Source organism: Cervus canadensis, chromosome 10 (assembly GCF_019320065.1).
Source record: "Cervus canadensis isolate Bull #8, Minnesota chromosome 10, ASM1932006v1, whole genome shotgun sequence".
In the NCBI taxonomy this organism is placed as follows: Eukaryota; Metazoa; Chordata; class Mammalia; order Artiodactyla; family Cervidae; genus Cervus; species Cervus canadensis.
The window spans coordinates 38,465,158-38,487,347 of NC_057395.1; the positions used below are offsets into that span (position 1 = coordinate 38,465,158).

General features: G+C 42.2%; 1 protein-coding gene across 3 annotated transcripts in view; it reads left to right on the plus strand.

Annotated features, from left to right (window-relative positions):
* ODAD2 (outer dynein arm docking complex subunit 2) overlaps positions 1–17,888 on the plus strand; it is a 150,126-nt gene extending 132,238 nt beyond the window's left edge. For all 3 annotated transcript variants that reach the window (XM_043480163.1, XM_043480164.1, XM_043480166.1), the window contains one exon: positions 17,396–17,888. In XM_043480163.1, coding sequence (XP_043336098.1) covers positions 17,396–17,509 — 114 coding nt within the window. In that variant the 3' untranslated portion in view covers positions 17,510–17,888. The remainder of the gene's footprint in view (positions 1–17,395) is intronic.
* The last annotated feature ends 4,302 nt before the right edge of the window (positions 17,889–22,190 follow it).

The following is a 22,190-nucleotide window of genomic DNA, read 5'->3' on the forward strand; positions in this document are numbered from 1 at the left end:
GCCATGTGGCCCCACACTTTCACTCCCAGATACCTACCTAAGAGAAACACGAAAATGTGTATACACACAAAGACCTCTCTGTGAATAGTTTCAGCAGAATTATTCACAGTCACCCAAACAGAAACAGAATATCCCTCAACAGGTGAGTGGAAAATAGCTGTGGGTGCCTTTGCCCATTGGAATATCACTCAGCAACACGAAGGAATAAACCAGTGAAACATTCCATAACATGGATAAGTCTCAAAAACACTAGGCCAAGTAAAAGAAGCCCCAGGCTGAGTCATGATTCACTAACTATCCTCATTAGGTGTGACTTTTATTAAATCAGTCCTCCATGGTTTAGCAGAGAAAGCAATGGCAACCCACTCCAGTACCCTTGCCTGGAAAATCACATGGATGGAGGAGCCTGGTAGGCTGCAGCGCATGGGGCCACAAAGAGTCGGACACGATTGAGCAACTTCATTTGCACTTTTCACTTTAGTGCATTGGAGAAGCAAATGGCAACCCACTCCAGTGTTCTTGCCTGGAGAATCCGAGGGACAGCGGAGCCTGGTGGCCTGCCGTATATGGGGTTGCACAGAGTCGGACCCTAGCAGCAGCAGCAGCCGTGGTTTAGCACCATTTCAAGTTTTAACTCTGTTAACTGTTCAATTAATTTAATAATAGGTGAATCAGAATTTAAATAATTGATAACCCTTGTAATAATTAAATCAAAGCCACTAGTATGTGTATGCACATACATATACACACATATACATATCTGACAAAAGACTTGTGTTATACAAATTACATAAAGAATTTTTATAATTCAAGAAGAAGATAAACAGCTCAATTAAAAATTCACAAAATTTCTGGACACTTCAGCAAAGATATATGGATGGCAAACACAAGCATGTGAAAAATGCTCCATGCCAGTAGTCATCAGGGAAATGCAAACCAAGAATGGCTTACCCATATTTCTCATATTCATTGAAATCCTAAAAGAAGTGATGGCCTGTCATAAAAAAGAATGATATGATAGTGAACCATGAAAGCAAGGATCCTGAGAGTGTGCAGACACTAAAGCTACCACGAACCCTTCTGCAAGAATGAGAACTTGTTATAGGATATAGTCGGTGATTTTATGCAAATACAGGTAGGTTTTGGGAAAAAAATCATTTTAGGTGGCTCAGAGCCATAATATACTATATACAAGTGTAATTTAGACAGATATCCCAATTGTTCATTAATCCAATTTAGAAAATGGATAAATCTGAGGGAGAAAACTACCCGTTAAATAAATAACACAGCGTGCAGAGAAATGAGCGTGTGTCTGGTGCCAGACTAGACATGGGCTTGAGTCCTGGTTTGGGTACAGCTGCCAAGGCACCCTGATGCCCTGAGTTGTCCTGACTGCTTCCAGAAGGATGATGATATTTTCCTCAGAGAGTTACAGAGAGGATGAAAGGAGAAGCATGAATATATATAGAGAGATTTGTATCTATTAACAGCCTGCCTGATGGAGGTACATTCAAATGCTGCTGCTGTTTTTATCAGGAGCAGAATTTTGACTGGTGAAGGCGGTGGGTGTAGGGTAGGTGTCTGAAGCTCTCCTCCTGGAAACCAAATCCTCTTCTTGTGCAGTGAACCAGATCAGATGGCAGCTCTCATGTCCTCGGCCTTGGAGTTTCCAGTGTAGACACAATTTAAGGGGCTGGCTTCCTGCAGCATTTCTCCTGAGGGGCTGAGTGACATGTGGGTGGATCCTGTGCCCTTGGCGGGATCAGACGCTCCTCAGGGAGGCTGCTGGCAGGTCTGTGCCACCCCCGAGAGTGGGTTGGTCCTCCTGTGGCTTGGCGAGGGTGCAGGCCACGTTTGTTATCTACAGATGCTATCACCTCTGCACCTCAAAAGGGGTGTGTTTTGTTGGGACCTGGGACTGTACATAAACTCGGAGCATGTCCGAGGGTCACGACGAGGGAAAGCTGAATAATACAGGATATTTCAGGTTTCTGTCTGTATCCACCAAAACCTTTCTGTTGAAACGTAAGCTCTCAAGTAGGTCCTTCAAGGCTGTGTGACTCAGATATACATCCTCTGAATGCAGAATTTGGATTGTTGCTGAACAAAGACACATGATAATTAAAAGGGAGACTCATTGGGAACCTTAGCTTGTGTCTACCATGATCCAGCCTTTTCTGCAAGCGAATTCTCATAAGTCTGTCCCTGCACTACTTATAACACTAACCTTTCCTTTGAGCAAGACCTTGCATAACCTGAATCTTGCCTGCCTCTGCCACCATCTTGCCTCTTCCTTCCCCCACCATGTTCAGCACAGCACAGAACACGTTTTTCAGCCCCCCCGACCCTCACTGTGACCAAGTGACTAAGTTCTCCAGCACAGGACATATGAGGAAGTGATGTGGGCAACTTGTGTTTCTTGCAACACATCAAGGATGCATGCATATCCCTGGGTCCCATTCCTAACTCGATGGCTGAGGGGTGGAGGCCACTGCGGCAACTTTAGACTCAGAGTTTAGCCAGCATGTTGAAGATAGCAGAGCCGCGCTACCAGCCTTGGACCATTTGCAGAGTTACACAAGGGAAGACCAGCTTCTAGGTTGTTTAAAACACTAAACTGGGTTAGGGTTAGGGTTTGGAGGTTGTTATGTGAAAACTGTTTATCCTAGACTCAAAGTAATGCATTCATGGGACATGGCTTGGCAAGCTCTGGCTACTTTTGTGTGAAGAAAAACATGCCCTTGGAGGCAGCCACCAGCCAGGATGTACTAGTGGAGAACAGGGCGGGGTGGAGGGCTGGATGTCATATGTCTGTGTTCTGCAAGTCCCTTCTAGGTGCCCCCACTGCCCTTCTTCAGCTGAAATGCCCTTCAGCCCCCCGCACCACACTTTGTGTTTCCACATCCATCTCTCAGGCTTCAGACTCTCTCTTGTACCTCAGGGACATCTCCTTCTACCCTCTGCCCCCATCTGTATCTCCTGAGACTTGTGCATCTCTTCTTTTCTGTCATGATGGGACTGTGGGTCTCAGGGGACCATGGTTGCTGAAGACAGAAGCCAGGCCTGTCTCGTCCACTTCTGCATTCCCAGGCATAGTTCATGCCACGCAGCAGAACATGGTAAAAAGTTGTCGAATGAAGCAATGAACCTCTCCCCATTTTCAGTCCTGCCACCTAACCGTAATGTCCAAATATCCAAATATTCTGCAACTGTGGAGACCAAGTGAAAAGGATTTGACAGAGGGTAACATATTATAATATTTTTCTTCGCCATAGCCGCCTAAGCCCTAGAGCTCAAACTGCTTAATTTATGGACAGTGTAGAAAAGGGCTGAGTTCCTCTAATGCATTTGGTTTTCAACTCTGTATTTTTCCCTGCTGCTTGAGTAGAAAATTTTTCTCTTTGATTTTTTTTTTTTTTTCAATTTGTCCCCTGGAAAAGTGAGGTGATAAATACGGGCAATGATGGCAAAGTATGACTATTGCCGGGTGCTAATGTTTTCAAATTGCTGATGATTTTTAGGGACACCACAAACTGGCCGCACTGTCAGAAGCATTTGGCAGTCATAACTGGCAGCAGGAAATCAGACTGTAAATTTAGAAGGCATTGCACCATATTTGGGAATGCACCTCACAGTCACCTCCAAATATGCCATGGTCATGTAGCTGGGGGTGCGGAGTGAATTTAACTGCCCTGTATTATGTATTTTGTGGTACATGAAAAGCATCAAAATCATGGCTGGGCAAAGGAGAAAGCTATTCTGTTGCATTAAGGTAAAAAATTCATCATAGACTCCACCTGCCACTGCCAAGTTGGCAGAGCCATTTTGCCCTGATACTTTCTTCTTATACCCTCCAACTTTATTGAAATAATTTTAAAAAATCATTTATGTTAGTTATTCCTCTAATGTTCATTAGTTTAATTTTCTCAGCAATGGCTTATGTCAGAATAAACTGACAGGCTGAAAAAGAGAGGTTCAGCTTTACTGCATGAGAGCTTTAACATACCATTGGCTAAAGGAGAATAAGATTCGCACTGTATCCACTTGAAATGCATCATTAAGTCATTTTGCCCTACATGTGAAGCAATAAGGCTGGAGGGGGGAAAATGAGCGTTTCTGGTTGTGTGTATTTGGGTAATCCTTGAAATGTGCTCACAGGTAGTTTATGGACTCTTTGATTGCCCCCAGAAGCAGCAAACTGGTCATTATGTAGATTTCTAGGACATTTGTGACAAAGTTCTACACCAAAGCGATTGAAAAGAAATGTGTGTGTGTTTTTGAGGCAGAACAACACAGGGGGCAGGGGAAGGGTAAGCTTTGTTATGGGTGGGAAACCTGACAAGGGGACAGGGACAAGAGGCAGAGTAGACAGAGGAAGCAGCCGTCCTTGACAACATTCTTCCAGGGTCAGTATTGGGAAGAATCTTATGGAACATGTTGAAAAACAACATACACAGTGGAGTGCAATCTGTGAACGCAAGTAAGCTGTTAGGAATATTAAATCAGAGAGATTTAGACTTTGTGTCCAAAAGAGTGGAAAGAGTGACTGACAAGTTTTCTCTTGTAGCAGAGAAAAATAGCTCAAGTAAATTTCAAAAGGGGTACGACTGGGAGGATCAGGGGAGTAATTTCAAAACCATCTCAGCCTCGTTTGTGGCTGGGACTGAAACACGCAGAGCATCGTAACTTCAAAACAGTGCGGGACTGTCATAGCCCCTGAGGATACGCAGATGAAAGGAAGGGGTTCAATCTTCAGGAGAAGCTCTGAGCACACTGCAGGTCAATGTGGTGCCAGGGTGATGGTGCACCACTGGTGGAGACAAACGTCTAAAAGGCCAGCCCCAGGTAGGGCCTGGACCACACAGGTTGCACTTGGTCTGCAGGGGGCCCGCAGGGAGCATTTGCAGAAACAAAGAGGCCCCTCTGAGTGGGATCATTGCCAGTAGAGGTGGCTGACTGTGACTACAGAGTTCAGTACTGGGTGTGGGCATGATGGCCTCGGGGAATGCCAGCACCAGGAGTCCAGGGACCAGGCCAGACCAGCTCCTTCTCCATGGACACTCAGGTCAAGGGAGGCAGTGTTCATAATGGGTAGAAGCATGGAATCTAATTGTTCAAATCCTGGCTTTCCCAAGCTCTGTAACTTTGGGCTGCAGTTTCCTCATCTGTAACACTAGAATATTAATGATATTTAACTCTGGGTTTGTTGAGAGCATTAAATGGATTAGTACATACAGGGTGCTTGGATGGTGCCTCATACATGGTGAGCATTAACTGCTGGTTGAAATGTTGGTCATTGTTATTATTACCCGCTTTTCTTCTTGAGGGATAGCCAGCCTCCCTGCCTTTCCTGGATCTCTACGGAGGGATGGGTGGGGAACGTCATTTCTGATAGAGACCGGGTGATGAACTGAGAAAAGCCTGCCTGAGTTTTAGCTTGTGTCCTGCCTAGGCTTTGCTTTGTAAAAGGGGAGAGGTACAGCCCACACCTGTTCTCTGAGTCTCTGAGAGGACATGGGGCAGAGGAAGGGCTGCTCGCCTGGACTGCCGATCACCACTTGGCTCACTCTGCACCCCCTACCCTCCTCGAGGGCTAGCCCATGACTTCCTCATCGTGCCTTTCACATCACACTGCAGGTGACCAGTCAAGTCTTTTTCTGGTCGCCAAGGAAACAAAGACCTGCCCACCTGTGCTCATCACAGCCAAAAAGATGGGAGAGGGGAGAAATTAAAAGGAAAATCTTGTCAGACATGTAAGATACACATTGAAGAAAGCTAGATTAACACAAAATAAGTATTGACACAAATGAACTACTTTAGTACCTGGGCTCCACATTGACCTTAAAGTGAGATTGAAAGGATGACTGTATTGACATGTTGGATTAGGAGCTCTGGGTCGATCCTGGAGCAGGCTCAGGGATGCGGGTCCATCTGGGTTCCGTCAGGAAGATTTTGACTTAAGTCACACAGAAACAACGTTCTACATGTATCACTTCAGGGGCCCCCAAAGCCCTTCCTTAATGCAACTCTTGCGTTTGTACCACCTAAGATATATCACTTTGGTACATAATTTGAAATTTTGTAAGCTAAAGATTGAGCCTAAAAACGCAAATTTTGAAATCCAAGAAGCATAAGGCAAGTCTGTCACTCATTTAAAACTGAGCCGGGGTTGTTCTTAAACTGTTCCTTTGCGAACTGTCTAGCTGAGACCATCAGAACTGAGGGAATGACTGTTTTTAGGATGGTGGGGCAGCTGGTGGTGGATTGCGTGTGGACTGAGATGTGTGTGGAGTGAGCAGCAAAGGGAGCTGTTCTGTTGTGAGGCTGGAAATGAACAGGTGACAGGGTCAAAGGTTATGGAGATGAGTGGTCCAGATCCTGAGGTTCCATGTGGGGAGCAAGAGGGAACAGGAAGAGTTCTAGGAACCCACACCCTGCATCCCCTCCTGATCTTCCGGTTTGCCTTACATAGTATGTTTATGTACCTGTGAATTTCGTAGAAGAGTTGAATTTTTGTCTTGGGGGAAAAAGAATAAGAGTTCTCTTACTCTTTATAAGTTCCTAGGACTTTCTATTCCTAAGTCTTTCCAGAACTTTAGGGAAGAGTATATGAATTTATGTATTAAGAAAGAAATTACTTAGTCATTTAAAGTTTATGATAACCAATTGCAGATGTGCCAGTAAATACATCAAAACTTTTCAGAGTTTAATGTCTTTATCCTTTTTTGAGAACTACATTTAAAACAAAGATGCTAAGAATCATTGCACAGCTAAGGAATGCTTCCACTTAAACTGAGAAAGTTTTCAAAAAGTTATATAGGTATTAGTTTTACATGGTACATCTAGGAGTTAAAATTTCTCCCAACTCAAGGCACTGCTAATAAAAATTGGAGGAGATATATGTGATACAAAAAAAAAAAAAAATGCATCTATATCTGGTAAAGATGTATTTCATCATTCCAGTTTGTACCAATAGCTTTCAGGCCTAAATATTCTTATTAATATTGCAAGATAGTTCCAGGATTAACAAAATATATTTTTCTTGCTACTTACCATTAATATTTTGTGATAAATGTTTGTAACTTTTGCTTCTGAATATGCCTGTAAATGAGATTATATATTGTTAATACAGCAATTCACAGTGATAGTTCAGTTCAGTTCAGTTCAGTCGCTCAGTCGTGTCCGACTCTTTGCGACCCCATGAACTGCAGCATGCCAGGCCTCCCTGTCCATCACCAACTCCTGAAGTCCACCCAAACCCATGTCCATTGAGTCAGTGATGCCATCCAACCATCTCATCCTCTGTCATCCCCTTCTCCTGCCTTCAATCTTTCCCAGCATCAGGGTCTTTTCAAATGAGTCAGCTCTTCGCATCAGGTGGCCAAAGTATTGGAGTTTCAGCTTCAACATCAGTCCTTCCAATGAATGTGATAAATGCTCAGTAAATTTTTTTTTTTTAAGGAAAGGAAAAGAGTTCTGCTGCTGAAAAAAAATTTTTAATCACTGGCCTAGATACCATGCTTAGAGCCAGCCCTGTGGTTCTGAACAGCTAAAGTTGGTAAAAAGTCATGCAAGATGGGCTCTGAAATGAACAGGGCTGTTGCCAGAAGAGGAAGAGATCATTCTGTTATAAAATTCATTGTTTCTTTCACTGAAACTTGAAGTTCTTATATAGATGAGACCAATAAGTATCATTTTGTATAAATTTAGCAAAAGGAGAAGAGGAAAATTAACATTTAGTGATGTATTAAAACATTTTAGGGGGTAATCATGGTTTTTTCTGAGTTGGTAAAAATGTCTGTGAAATCTTGTAATATTGTTTCAGTTCCATTGTTTAAAGATCTTAGATATCAGAGATAAGTTTTTAAAAGAGAAATGAAGAAAGCACAATCGCTTTTGACTTATTTCTGCCCACAAATTGTATCAGAGAAGAAAAACATTCCCAAGATGGGTAGCAATCGACGAGACCGACTTTTAAGGTCACTTGATACGGACAGTGAGATGGGAGGAAAGGAGAGGAGGCCTTGAGAACGAGGTTAAGTCAACTGCAGTTTAAGAAAAGCAGTCATCGGGCCAAAAGACTCTTTCACTTAAGGTTATTTCCCAAGAAATTAGTCATTTATTTTCAACCTTATGAGCTTAGTTCCAATTTAGTAGGAGCAGGGAAAGCTATTTCTTTGACACTGAAGAAGAAAAATTGTGGCTCTTTCCTCCAGGCTTGTGCTTTATTTTTCCATATTAATCTGCTTCTGAAAGTTAAAAAGAAATCAAAATAAAGTTGGGAAAGTGGTTTAACTAAAGGTTTTTTTTCCCCTCTTCAAATCTTTGGCTTCGTTTCTTTTGGATATCTTTCCGTGTTTACTCCTATGAGGAATGAATTCCAAACCCAATAAGGTATTTTTAAATACTAACATGTTTTTAGTTTTGAATTCCTTCTAATAATGTGCCAATGTTTTAGAGATACATATAAATGCAAACAAGATAACATTAAGAATTTAGACTGACTGTAAAACGCAGGAGACGAGGGTTCAAACCCTGGGTTGGGAAGATCCCCTGGAGGAGGAAATGGCAGCCCACTCCAGTATTCTTGCCTGGAGAATCCCGTGGACAGAGGAGCCTGGTGGGCTACAGCCCATAGGGTCGCAAGAGTCGAACATGACTTAGCAACTGAAAAACAACATGTTGGTTTTTTTTTTGTAACTTTAAACTTTTTATTTTGTTTTGGGGTATGGCTGATTAAAAATGTTGTGGTGGTTTCAGGTGAACATCAAAGGGACTCAGCCATATGTATACATGTGTCCATTCTTATCAAACCCATCTCCCATCCAGGCTGCCTCATAATATTGACTAGAGTTCCATGTGCTATACAATAAGTCCTTGAACAGCAACAATGTTATGGAATATTGTGGACTATATTGTTACGTTGTTGTGGAATATATTGTTATGGAATATTTTTATCCATTTTAGTATATATTTAGATGATTCTTGGCCTGGCCTTATTCTTAAACAATTTAGAATTCTTACTTAGCTTGATAAGATGCAATTTTATAGATTTATCTCAGATTTTATAAATTCTTACCGTTTCCTAGAGCAAAGTTGTAAACCAAAACAAAATTATTCCATTGAAAATGCCTTTATATAATTAAGGTAATTGTTTTCTATTGAGGAGTGCATGTCTCTTAATGTTTTAAAATACTTCTACATGAAATTATAAATTATAAGGCTATGTGTTAAGTAACTAGGCCTTTGGTGGTGATTAATTTATATTGTATACAGACATTGAATTATAATGTACACCTGAAACTACCTCAGCTTCCCACACCTACAGATTCACCGGTAGCTACATTCAGTGTGAACATCTCTCTGGCATTTCAGCATTTCTTCTCCAGGCTGTTCCCACCCACTGCACTCATGATCCCATTTTGTCTTTTTCAGAAGCTTGGAAATTCTGACTTTAGCTGTTTCCTCTAACTTCTGCATATTCAATCTTTGTCATGTTTTATTGAAAGACTGGTATATAGCATTAAGTTTCAGGTGTTCATAATTCAACATCTGTATACAATACAAAGAGATCACTACCAAATGCCTAGCTGCGGTCCATCATCAAACAACTGACCCACTTCACCCATTTCACACACCTCCTAACCCCCTTCCCCTCTGGTAACCACCAATCTCTTCTCTATATTTATGAGTTTTTGTTTGTTTGTTCATTCTTTTTTTAGATTCCATGTTCATGAAATCATATGGTCTTTGTTTTCCTCTGACTTATTTCACTTGACATAATACCTTCAGGGCCCATCTATGTTATCACAAATGGCAAAACTTCATTCTTTATTATGCTTGAGTAGTACTCCTCTGTGTGTGTGTGTGTGTGTGTGTGTGTGTGTGTGTGTGTGTGTGTGTGGTGTGGTGTGTTTCTGGGCACAGAAACTCTGTAGTGGAAGGCTCATGAAAAGACAACTTGAAAAACCAGAGGACAAGCCTACTCCAGTGTGAAGGAATGTTTGTCTATGAAGAAAGGGCACTAGATGGAACCAACAGACCCCTCCCAAACTGTGTGGATGTAGATCTCAGATCACAGGGCATGCACTCCTGTTTCCTGGAGGCAAACAGACACCACAAAAGGGCAAGCTCCTTGCTTCACTTCACCGACTAAAGACAATCAAAGGTTTGCCCCCACCATCAAATGTAAAATGTGTTTTGAGGCCCATGGCTCTGGGGAGCTGCCATATGAAATGAATTACCAAGGCTCTGTGTGGGGGTGGGGGTCCACTGGGAGCCTCTGCAGCAGAGCCCAGCCGCCTGGACATCCTGGGGGCCCCAGGGCCTGCAGGACATGATCCAAAGGCCTTGCTCATTCCCAGGTCATGCAAACCTCACTTTGTTGCGTGGTAAACAGACAACAGAAGATGGGTTCAGATCAGCTCTAGGAATGCCAGGACTGCCTGGAAAACCTGCTGAGCTCGGTGTGCATGCAGGTATTTCAGGGCTCCTCTGGCTCTAATGAGCACTCCTATTTCCAGTCTGGGTTTGCCCAAACAATGTCAAGTCAAACCACAAGAAAATCTGTTATCACTCAAATTGGTACATACTTTTCATACAACTGAAATATTATATAAAAGTCATGAACTGTTAGATGTAAAAGCAGAAATTGGACGCAGACACGGGTTCCCTTGCTACCTCTGTCTCGCCTTCCAAGGGCGATGTGAAGTTCGGGTCACAGCTGTGTTCCAAGGGTTTGTGCCTGTGATCAAAGCCTCTGCCACTGGAGGAAGCGCTCGCGTGAGCCCAGTCCGCAGACCACTCTCATTGCCCCTCCCCTTGTTCTTGTTCACGCCAACGCTGTAAAAAGTTATGTGTTTGAATGATGTTTTAAAGCTCTCTGTGCAATTAAGTTCTGAAGCAAGGGAGGTGGTTTTCCTTCAGCGCATATATGAAACTGCCAATAAATGTAAGACCTGGGTGTGTCTGGGGGAGGGGGAGGTGAAAACGAGGAAAGTTTCTGAAAGGAACAAACACTTCAAAAAAGTAAACCTGAGGTGTTTTTCCTCCTCATAATATTTTAAATGTTTTTATAGTTGGAGAAAGTCTACAAATCAAAAATATATACCAGAAAAAAATGCATACCACTTCCATAATCACTTGTACCCAATTTGCATCTTTCCTTCCTAAAGAAGCTTCCCGGATAACTCAGTTGGTAAAGAATTCACCTGCAATGCAGGAGACCCCGGTTCGATTCCTGGGTTGGGAAGATTCACCAGAGAAGGGGTCAGCTACCCACTCCAGTATTCTTGGACTTCCCTGTGGCTCAGCTGGTAAAGAATCTGCCTGCAATGTGGGAGACCTGGAATCAATCCCTGGGTTGGGAAGATCCCCTGGAAAAGGGAAAGGGTACCCACTCCAGTATTCTGGCCTGGAGAATCCCACGGCCTATATAGTCCATGGGGTCACAAAGAGTCAGATACGACCGAGCAACTTTCACTTTCTAAGGAAAGCACTCCTGTTAAGTAATGATCGCAGAGAATTTCATATCACCTTCTTGCCGTGTGTGTTAGTGATTTGAAAACATGGTGCTCCTTACTTTCTGTTAGCTGCCCTTCAAATGCAAGATTTTTTACTGGAGTGGGTGGTCTAGCCCTTCTCCAGGGAATCTTCCCGACCCAGGAATTGAACTGGAGTCTCCTGCACTTCAGGTGTATTCTTTACTACCTGAGCTACTAGGGAAGCCCTCTTCCTAAGGAAAACACTCCTGTTAATTAATGATTGCAAAGAATTGCATACCATCTTCCCCTTGCCATGTGTGTTAGTCATGCTGTTCCTCACTTCCTGTTAGCTGCCCTTCAAATGCAAGATTTTGCCCTAAGTTTCCATTATGTGGCTCTTCAGAACCATTTGAAAGCATTCCTCTGGGTGGCCTAGTTTGCTTGTGAAGCTCCTAAGAAAAATAAAAGCCTCTATTCCTGAACCTGATTGGAAACCAAGACACATACCCAGCACATGTTGTTCAGAGAGTGGTTTGGGAAAGGTGACACATCCTTAAACAATTTGTGAAGCAGCGTTAGTTGCACAGCCTCTGGGTGTATTAACAATGCAATGAGTAGCATTTATTGAGAGCAAAATAAAGTTCAGGGAAAGTAAATTCACAGAGCAGCATCACCAAAAGAGGGCCCTAGCAATGCCTCTCAGGTGTCAAGCCCTTCATACCTCTGTGTTTAGTCACTTAGTCATGTCCAACTCTTTGCGACCCCATGGACTCTAGCCTGCCAGGCTCCTCTGTCCGTGGGATTCTCCAGGCAAGAATGCTGGAGTGGGTTGTCATGCCCTTCTCCAGGCCTCTAGCACGCAGAAAATTTTACACTTCCATCTCTGTACCCTTGATTGAGAATGTTCCTGGCTAAGGAAAATGGCCAGAGCAGGATAAAATTAACCAATAAAGAAAGAATTCCAGTGCCTGGCACAGAGTAAGCTTGGTAGCTAATAAAATCATTTCACGTTGTACAAATGTTAGGTAAGCTGTGGCCTAAGGCCAATGAGTCACTGACGTTCTGTTTAAGGAAGCCGCTCTCACTGCCCACCACACGTACCTTTCTAAGCCATACTTTTCTCCTTTCATCTATTTTTAAAACTTTCAACTCTTGTCTACCTTTTAGTCATTTAAAGTCTGGACTGCTGGACTCCACTGATCCAGCTTTTAGGCTAAACATTCATTAACCACCATTATTGGATGTAGGAGGAAATCTCATGGTTAGTGCAAGAAACTTAGGGAAAGTTAACTCCACAAAGAGTAGGAGTCATTTTGATGAACTCAGGACTATAAGTTAGGTAACAATGTCGTTTATGGAGTTGAGTCATAAGAGGCACTGGCATTGCGGAAACACTGGATTCTGACACAATGCGTGTGACGGTCCGGTGCACGCGCCTCCAGAAATCCTGTCCGGGAGACTCCAGGGACAGCCAGCAAGCACATCGCGGGCTCCATCAATGACCCAGGTGCTCACAGCATGCCAGACGTTTCACACGTACCCTTCATTGGTTTATGTAATATAAAATTATGTAACTGGCATCAAGGGCTTGGGAATAAATGCCTCTGACTCTTGGAAATCTGGAGAGGGAACCACAGAACCACTACCAGGTCTGGGGGGGAGGAGAGGCAAAACAGTGGTTTATTTCTGAGAGGCATCAGCCAGAGGGGCTGCTTTCTAAGGGAGTCTGCAAGGCAGCGGGGGCAATGGTGATGCCATGTGAAGCCTGGACCACTGGTACCCCGGGACCAAAGTGCTGATGGGGACCAACTGATCCCAGGGCCAAAACTCCTGCTCCCTCGTCCCTCTCACACTAACCCTCAAACTACCCAGGGCTGGGCTCCAAGGAGTAAATGCCAGAACCAGACTTTAGACCTGGTGAAGTCATCACTCTGATAATGGATAGCATTTATGGAGCACTTAACCTTGTCCTGGGCCCTGGGTTTATGGGATTTGAATGTGTAACCTGTATAGAGCCAAGCTCCTCACGGTCCATTCGTGACTGGGACGTGAAGTCCTAGACACAGAAGCCTGGCAGGCAAGGAGCAAGTGAAAGTAATTGTTACCCTAGTCTTTGAAGCTAAGAGCACAAGTATGTACTGGGAAGCTCTTTAAAAATCTCCTACCTTTGCTCCACTCAGCATTCCCTCTCTCTGAAGTTGCTCCCAAAATAACCCCCGTACTCCCAAGCTCTCTTCAAAACAGGGTGGGAGGGAGCTCTTTCCTCCCTTCGCCTCCCTCCTCTGCTCCCACCTGTGGTTCTCTCCTCTCCCACAAGGAATCCTCTGCCCTTGCTGGGATAAACTTCCCCTGCCTGTGCTTCTTTACATGTTTGAGTTTTCCTTTCATACGTGGCACACTTGGATCCACAGAAGGCTCAGGAAACAATCACACCAAACGGGATGGGGGGAAAGGGGGCAGATAGAAAGATCAAAAGATATAAAGAGAGAGAGCCCGTGAACACAGGTGGAAAAGCATTTCTATTAAAGGTAGTACTGTCTCATTTCATCTTCCCAATGACCCTCAGATGACCCATCTTCCCATTAAACACTTGAGAAGGCAGAACCAAAAGGTTCCGTAACTTGTCCAGTAAGTGGATGAATCAGGATACAAATCCATGCAGCTATGATCTCAGCGCCCATGACTTTGACCTCTATTTGATGCACCCTTTTCCATAGAGGAGCTGAATAGCATAAGGCAGCTGTCTCGTTCCTTACTCAGGTAGTTGGGTTCACCACCTAAGCAGTGAACTCCATATCACCTCTCCCCAGGTTTAAAAACAACAACAACAAAAAACTACTGAAGGAGAGACAGAGGCTAGAGCAGAGCAAGGTAGGCTGGCCCTGGGAGGGAGGCATTATGTGAATTCTCTGTTGACAGTCTTTGCAAATCTCTTTCCCACCAACTTCTTACACAACGTATGCCAGGCAGTTGGACACTAGACTATTTCTACATCCCATTTGCTTGTGGAAATCAAGCTTTTAATGTAGCATCATGCATGTGTGTTCCATCATGTCCCAAGCTTTGTGACCCCATGGACTGGGGCCTGCCAGGCTTCTCCATCAGTGGAATTTTCCAAGCAAGAATACTGGAGTGGAAAAAAAAAAAAAAAAAGAATACTGGAGTGGGTTGCTATTTCCTACTCCAGGGGATCATCTCGACCCAGGGATCAAACCTGTGGCTCTTGTGTCTCCTGCATCTCCTGCATTGGCAGGTGGATTCTTTACCACTAGCACCACCTGGGAAGCCCCAAGATGTAGGGAGGTTTGCAGACTTGGTTGGAACAACTCCTGTCTAATGACTTCTGGCAAGCTTGTAAAGGAGCCCTCACAAGTTGTCTGCTGAGGAAGAGTTGGCAATTAGAAAAGAAGGAGGATTTTTAAATAGGCATTGAGAAGAACAAGGAAGTAACCTAATTAGAGAGAGACATACTTAGATTGCTGGGGAATGAGAAAACCCAACTGAGGTTGGATTTATGATGAATTCATTTGCCTTGTTGTGCACATATCATCCCCAGTAGGGCTTGATAAGCTGAGGGCATGGGGAAGACAGAGTTGATTATGGTTTTGTTGGATGGATATCATGAGGAGGTTTAAGAAACTGGTAAGAGAATGAGAAGATGGACTGTGGAATCTAAACTGGTCATGGGAGGAAGTGAAGACAGGATATGGTTTAAGGAAAAGCTTACAGGCCAATGGACTGGAGGTCATGATGAGAACAAACAAGTTCAGTGGCCAAATCAGAGGGGAAGACGTTGTTGTAAGAAAATTTGGAGGCTAGTTTGTTCAGAGTGCTGAAAAATAAGAATCAGGGTGTGACTCTGGCAGTGGTAGCTCAAATGTGGTGAAGACCATTGATAGGAGGGGGGTCAAGAAACAGAGAGGCCAGCCAGCCTTCAGTACCCTAGCCTGATCAAGGTCGTCTCATATACAGCCTCCTAAACATTTCATATTTTACTTTCTTATTTAAATCATCAGTCTACCTGGGATGGATATTTATGTGTGATATGAAAATACCATTTTTATTTTCTTCCATTTGGATAACCAACTGTCCTTGGGCCATGTGTTGAATAACTTAGTTCCTAAATATCCCTAGAAATCCTTCCATCTATGCTATTACTGATTTTGCTTTACTCAGTCCATATCACTCTGGGCTGATGTACTATAGGACCCATCAATCTTCCCCCTCCACAGTCCATAAAATTTATCTTTCTAAAATACAAATATGATCACATCACTCTCCTGATTAAACTGCTTCAATAACTTCCTTTCATTCCCTGCAGAATAAAAGCCAAGCTCCTAAGCATGTCATATTTAAGATGTTTCACAATATTTTTATTTACAACATTTCTTTGCTTATCAAGACATCCTCATTCTATGACATTATCCACATTTGTGAAAGTGACTCATTCATGTCTGACTCTTTGCAACCCCATGGACTGTGCGTCCATGGAATTCTCCAGGCCAAAATACTGGAGTGGGTAGTCTTTCCCTTCTCCAGGGGATCTTCCCAATCCCTGGGAGACCAGGGATTGAACCCAGGTCTCCCACATTGCAGGAGGATTCTTTACCAGCTGAGCCACAAGCTGGTAAAGAGTCCAAAATGGTTAATTCAAATTACATTTTAAGTCATTTATCAGAACTATTAGATAGACTTATAACTGATAGATCTTAAAAGTTCTAATTAAATTATTTGATATTTATTTGGCATCTACCTGTATCAAGCAGTATATAGTAGATTCTGTATTTATTCTCTCTCTATATATATAGTATATAGTATATAAGATTCTTCCAGAGTTTACAATCTAAAGGAGCACAAAAAGCATGAATACAAATATCTGTGGAAAAGGGGAGAATGTAAATGTAGCAACAGACATTTGAGTAAATGACTATGAGAGCTCTGATGAGGGAGAATTGGCACTTTGTTTGGCAGAAATCAGTGGAGGCTTTGTAGAAAAGTTAACCGGGTCATGAAAGGTGGATAAAAGAAAGAGGAGACAGGAGGGCATTTTAGGTAGAGTAGTGGCACTGATCAAGGCAAAAGAAATGGGAAAGTGTGACCTTGGAGTACAGAAGGACATGGAGAAAGATGAACAGCCAGAAAGGTAAGCTGAGGCCAGAGCACAGAAATCCTTTAAGGACAGGTTAGGAGACTGGACTCTAGTTCGTTGCCCTGGAGTCAGTGAAAGTCTCTACTAAGGGACTGACCTACCTAGGTCATGACATAGTGGGGCAGACTGGAATGAAGAGAGATTCAATCTAAGAGGATACACTAACAGTCTAGGCATGACATGCTGCCGGCTTGTCCCAGGAGGTAGAAAAGCTACAGTGGATGCAAGAGAAATTCCAAAGTGGAAAAAGTCAGATGACCAAAGAAAGAAGGGAGAAACAGGTCTCAGTTCAGTTTACTAGCTCAGTCGTGTCTGACTCTGCAACCCCATGGACTGCAGCATGCCAGGTTTCCCTGTCCATCACTCACTCCTGGACTTGCTTGTCCAAACTCATGCCGGTTGAGTCAGTGATGCTGTCCAACCATCTCATCCTCTGTCCCCTTCTCTTCCTGCCTTCAGTCTTTCCCAGCATTGGGGTCTTTTCCAATGAGCCAGTTCTTTGCATCAGGTGGCCAAAGTATTGGAGCTTCAGTCTTGCTCAGCTCTAAAAGATAAAAAGATGAGAATTTCATGAGAGATTCCTGCATCTGATTAAATACCATTTATATTTACCTTTGCCGCCATGAAATTTCTAGGATTTTTTTTTTTGGTGACTTAAAAAATATTTCACATTTAATGTTATTTCTATAGCCTGACTTTACAGGTTTAGATTAATGTTTTTATTCTTGTTTCCCTCCTCCCCCTCTCCCTCCATGTGCGGCAGCTTCTACTGGACATGGTTGGGTCACCTGATGAGGAACTCCAGGAGGCCGCTGCAGGTTGTATATCCAACATTCGCAGGTTGGCTCTTGCTATCGAAAAGGCGAGATACAGTTGAACCTGAATGGACATGACAGCTACCAAATTTTACATGACACTGTACATGTCCCTCCCAGAGCCATGAAGCCTAAATTGGGAAACACTTCATAGCAGATCCTTTAGAAACAAATGTCTGACTGAAAACACAGGAAGTTAGAAATGCAGAGAATGTGGTTCATCCCAAAATTGTATGGGTATTTTTGTTCTAATTTAGGGATATGCCCTGTGGTGACACATAAACCCAATATATTTGTGATAATTTTTCAGGAATTTGAGAATATATATACATGTATACAGCTGTATATATGTATACAAATATATATATATATACTTACATGTACATATATATATTTCAGCGATTCTTTTATATTTGTGGTGATTTTAATAAAAGATATGGTCTTCCCGTTGTGTGTATTTATAGTCATCCATGAATGTCTTTAGAACTCCCTTTCTGTTAAACCAGTCTAACTGTCCTGTCACTATAGTTTTGTTTGTTTGATCACTTGCAACCCACAGGAGAGCTCTGAGATGTGCTGACTTCACAAACAGTTATGGAACAGAATCCAGAGTTCAGCAGCTGGGTTGAGAGAGAATGTCCTGAGGTCATTCCAAGTTTCTCCTAAAGCTATCAAACATCTGAGAAGACAACGTATAACTGTCACTGTACCAGATAACACAAATCACAACAACATAAGCACTGAGTGAGATTTTCACTTTTGAGTTTCCCAGGCATAAACAGTGAAATGTTTTATTTCCCTCACAGGATACACCAACACTTTTATTGAAAGAATTAATCTATGCTGATGTAAGCACACCTCACAACACAAGGATAATATTACTTCACATAAACTTGCTTGGAGTTTCTGAACTTGTTTTCAGAATACAAAGTACTTTTTAAAAAGTGGCTACAAAGGATTAATAGCATTTTATCAAGTTATAGAAACATGAGAAGCCACTTAAAAGAATCACATATGTAACCTTGGTGTGCTACAATGTTTGGGAACTAACGGTCCCCCCATCTAGAACTAGCTAGAAAAGCAGCTTCATGTATATCTGCTCAGTAAACCGACAATCTCATGCTTTAAAGAGCAGGCGAGGTTTTATTGAAAAATATTAAGTACTGTGTATGTTTGTCATAATTTGGAGAAGATCGTAAACTTAATTGAGTTAAATGTAAATAATTTGTATGAAATGAAAACCCCATACAGGATGAAAATTATCCTGGTGATAGACTCTCTGATAAAAAGGTAAGGCAGTTCTGAGAATTTTAAGGTTTTATAAAACACCAAATCATCTTTATTGCTTTTCAAAGGAGGTTGTAAAAGAGGATAATAGAAACAAGGAAATGGTATCAATGCTAACAAAGAATTGATTTTAAATAATAGTGTGAATCCTCAAATGCATATCCGACTCTTTGTGACCCCATGGACTATAGCCGGCCAGGCGGCTCTGTCCATGGGGATTCTCCAGGAGTACTGGAGTGGGTTGCCATGCCCTCCTCTGGGGGACCTTCCTGACCCAGGGATCGAACCTAGATCTCCTGCATAGCAGGCAGATTCTTTATCATCTGAGCCACCAGGGAAGCCCTTTAAATAATAGTGTAAATCCTCAAACTCTCAACGGTAGGTATTATTAAAGACACTGGTTAACTGTGTTTCACTAATATTAAAAACACATGTAGAAATCATGGATTATGACAGTTATAGAAAATGAATAAATATATTATTGTTACATGATTATTAAAGGAAGCTTTCTGCATCATTTTAAGATTGTTTGTTACATATTCTTGGAATTAGAGGGTCCTGAGAGCTTCCTGAAGAATCCCACGGACAGAGGAGCCTGGAGGGCTACATTACATAGGGTCGCAAAGAGTCAGGCTCCACTGAAGCAACTTAGCATGCATGCATGAGAGGGGAAGGAAGCAATAGAAAACAGACAATCAAACATCTGCCGCAGCACAAAGAGAACTGGATGAGTAGTTGAGAAGGATAAGTTCCTCTATCATGTGCAAGTATGGGACTTTCATTTCTATGATTACTAAAGACAAAAAATGAGAGCAACAGTACCATTTTAAAGGAAACTGAACTTGTGGGAACAGATACAGTAAGCTAACATGAAAATAATTTGGGGTATTTCTAAGAGTTGTTTCCTTTTATTGGTAAGCACCCTGGATGTAGTGGTCTTCCCACAGGTGGCTCAGTGGTAAAGAATCCGCCTGCCTATACAGGAGACACAGGAGATGTGGGTTTGATTCCTGGGTCAGGAAGATCCCCCTGGAGGAGGAAATGGCAACCCACTCCAATATTCTTGCCTGGAAAATTCCATGGACAGAGGAGCCTGGTGGGCTACAATCCATGGGGTCGTAAAGACTCAGACAGGACTGAGCATGCATGTACCAGGGATGTAGTATCTTTAAACAAAAGAGAAACTGAATTTAAAGGTCAGTTTTGGCTGTGTGTGTGTGTATGTGTGTATATAATGGTATAACACAAAACTCTGACCTTATTAAGAAAATGTCAGAGGCAGTGAGTGAAAGTATCCAGAGATAACAGAACAAACAAGCTGAGGATCACACCATTTCTTTGCTACTCCAGGCCAAAGGACCATTTCTTGGTACTCTCCATGGAAGAACAGTTTTTCTTTCTTTTTTTTTTTTTTGGCCTAGGTTTCTGTATAGGATTTTTGTGTGTGATTTTCTGCTTTAAAGCTGGTGACATTAATTCTGAGTTTTTAGCAGCAAGTTCTTTTTTAGGTTTTATTCTTCGCCGGGACATCCTAGGAATCCAATATGCTCTATGTGATAGCTGGCTATTTCTGCCTGGAGAACCTTAAGGTGGAAGGAATTTTAAATAGATATTCTTTGCTCTTCCACTGTCTTTAGTTTGCAAGGTTTCCTTTTAGAAATCCTGGCCACAATCATTCTGCTATTTGTAGTCACTATTATTTTGCCTCTTTCAGAATGACTTGCACTAAAATAATTTCTTTTTAAAACTCTTCTAGGCTCTGAAAGTGGGTGGAAGGTTAGATGTCTTGTGAGATGACATTGTAAATCCTATCATTTTGATAGATTTTGGAATTACCATTATGCCTCTCTAAGGCATGGACTTTGCATGGACTTGAAGGCCAATGATTCAAAATACTTGGAAATTTTATTTCCACTTAGGAAAACTATTTCATAGTTCTAATAATTGACAGTGTGTAATCTCATTTCATAAAAGACAAGGATGGAGTAGTATACGTCCATTCTTATGATTCAGTGAAAACAGTAGGGACACCCACTTATTTAAGAACCTTGCTGCCTCAAATGCATTAAGTGCCTGAAGATATCTACATTCCTCACATACATAAGTTCAGAAAGTGAGAAATCTCTTCTCAATGAGAGGAGTAGGAAGAGAACAACGTGGTATATGATGCCACCAAATGCTGGCACTGTGTTAGGTACTTCTTACTGGCTATCTGGTTTAAAATAGAGAAGTGGTAAAATAGCCAATCTCACATCATACTAGGGTCTATCTAAATGGGCACAGTTATTCCAAAAGGACAATTTGGCAATGCATACCAGAAGCTCTATACATTTTTGTGCCTTTTGGATTATATGCAAGGGTTTATGTACGAGGGTATTCACAACATCATTATTTATAGTGATGAAAATATTTGGGAAAAATTGGTTAATTCCATTCAGGTTCAACCTTACCATAAAAACATGTGGTAGGATAATAGTTCATGACAAAGTTTTTCATAAGATACTGTTAAATTGGAAAGCAGATTCTGAAGCAGTGTATACAGTGTGAGTGCATTTTAAAAATTATATACACATAGCTAGTCACAATGAAAGAAAATGACTTTTACACACCAAACTGTGATAAGTCAGAGAAGTGATTATTTCTGAATGGTGGAATAAGAATGATTTCTGTTGTCTCTCTTGTTCATCTGTGTTTTCTAAACTTATTTACAATAAACATGGATTACTTTTTTATGATAAAAACACTCCCAGTGAATTTTTTTTATTCTTTGGAAACTTCTAAGGCAGACATTCTTCCTCATTGTTTTTGTTCAGGTGCTAAGTCATGTCTAACTCTTTGTGGCTCCATGGAGTGCAGCATGCCAGGCTCCTCTATCCTCCTGGAGTTTGCTCAAATTCATGTCCATTGAGTCAGTGATGCATCAGAGGATAAGCATCTCATCCTCTGCTGCCTTCTTCTCCTTTTGCCTTCCATCTTTCCCAGGATCAGGATCTATTCCAATGAGTCAGCTCTTAGCATCAGGTGACCAAAGTATTGGAGCTTCAGCTTCAGCATCAGTCCTTCCAGTGACTATTCAGGGTTGATTTCCTTTATAATTGACTGGTTTGACCTCCTTGCTGTCCAAGGGACTCTTGAGAGTCTTCTCCAGCACCACAATTCGAAAGCATCAATTCTTCGGCACTTGGTCTCCTTTATGGTCCAACTTTCAGATCCATCAGGACTACTGAAAAAAACCATAGCTTTGACTAGATGGACTTTTGTCTGCAAAGTAGTGACGTCTCTGCTTTTTAATATGCTGTTTAGGTTTGTCATAGCCTTTCCTCCAAGGAACAAGTTTGCTTTAATTTCAAGGCTGCAGTCACCATACACAGTGACTTTGGAAACCAAGAAAATAAAATCTGTCACTGCTTCCACTTTTTCCCCTTCTATTTGCCTTAAAGCGATGGGACCAGATGC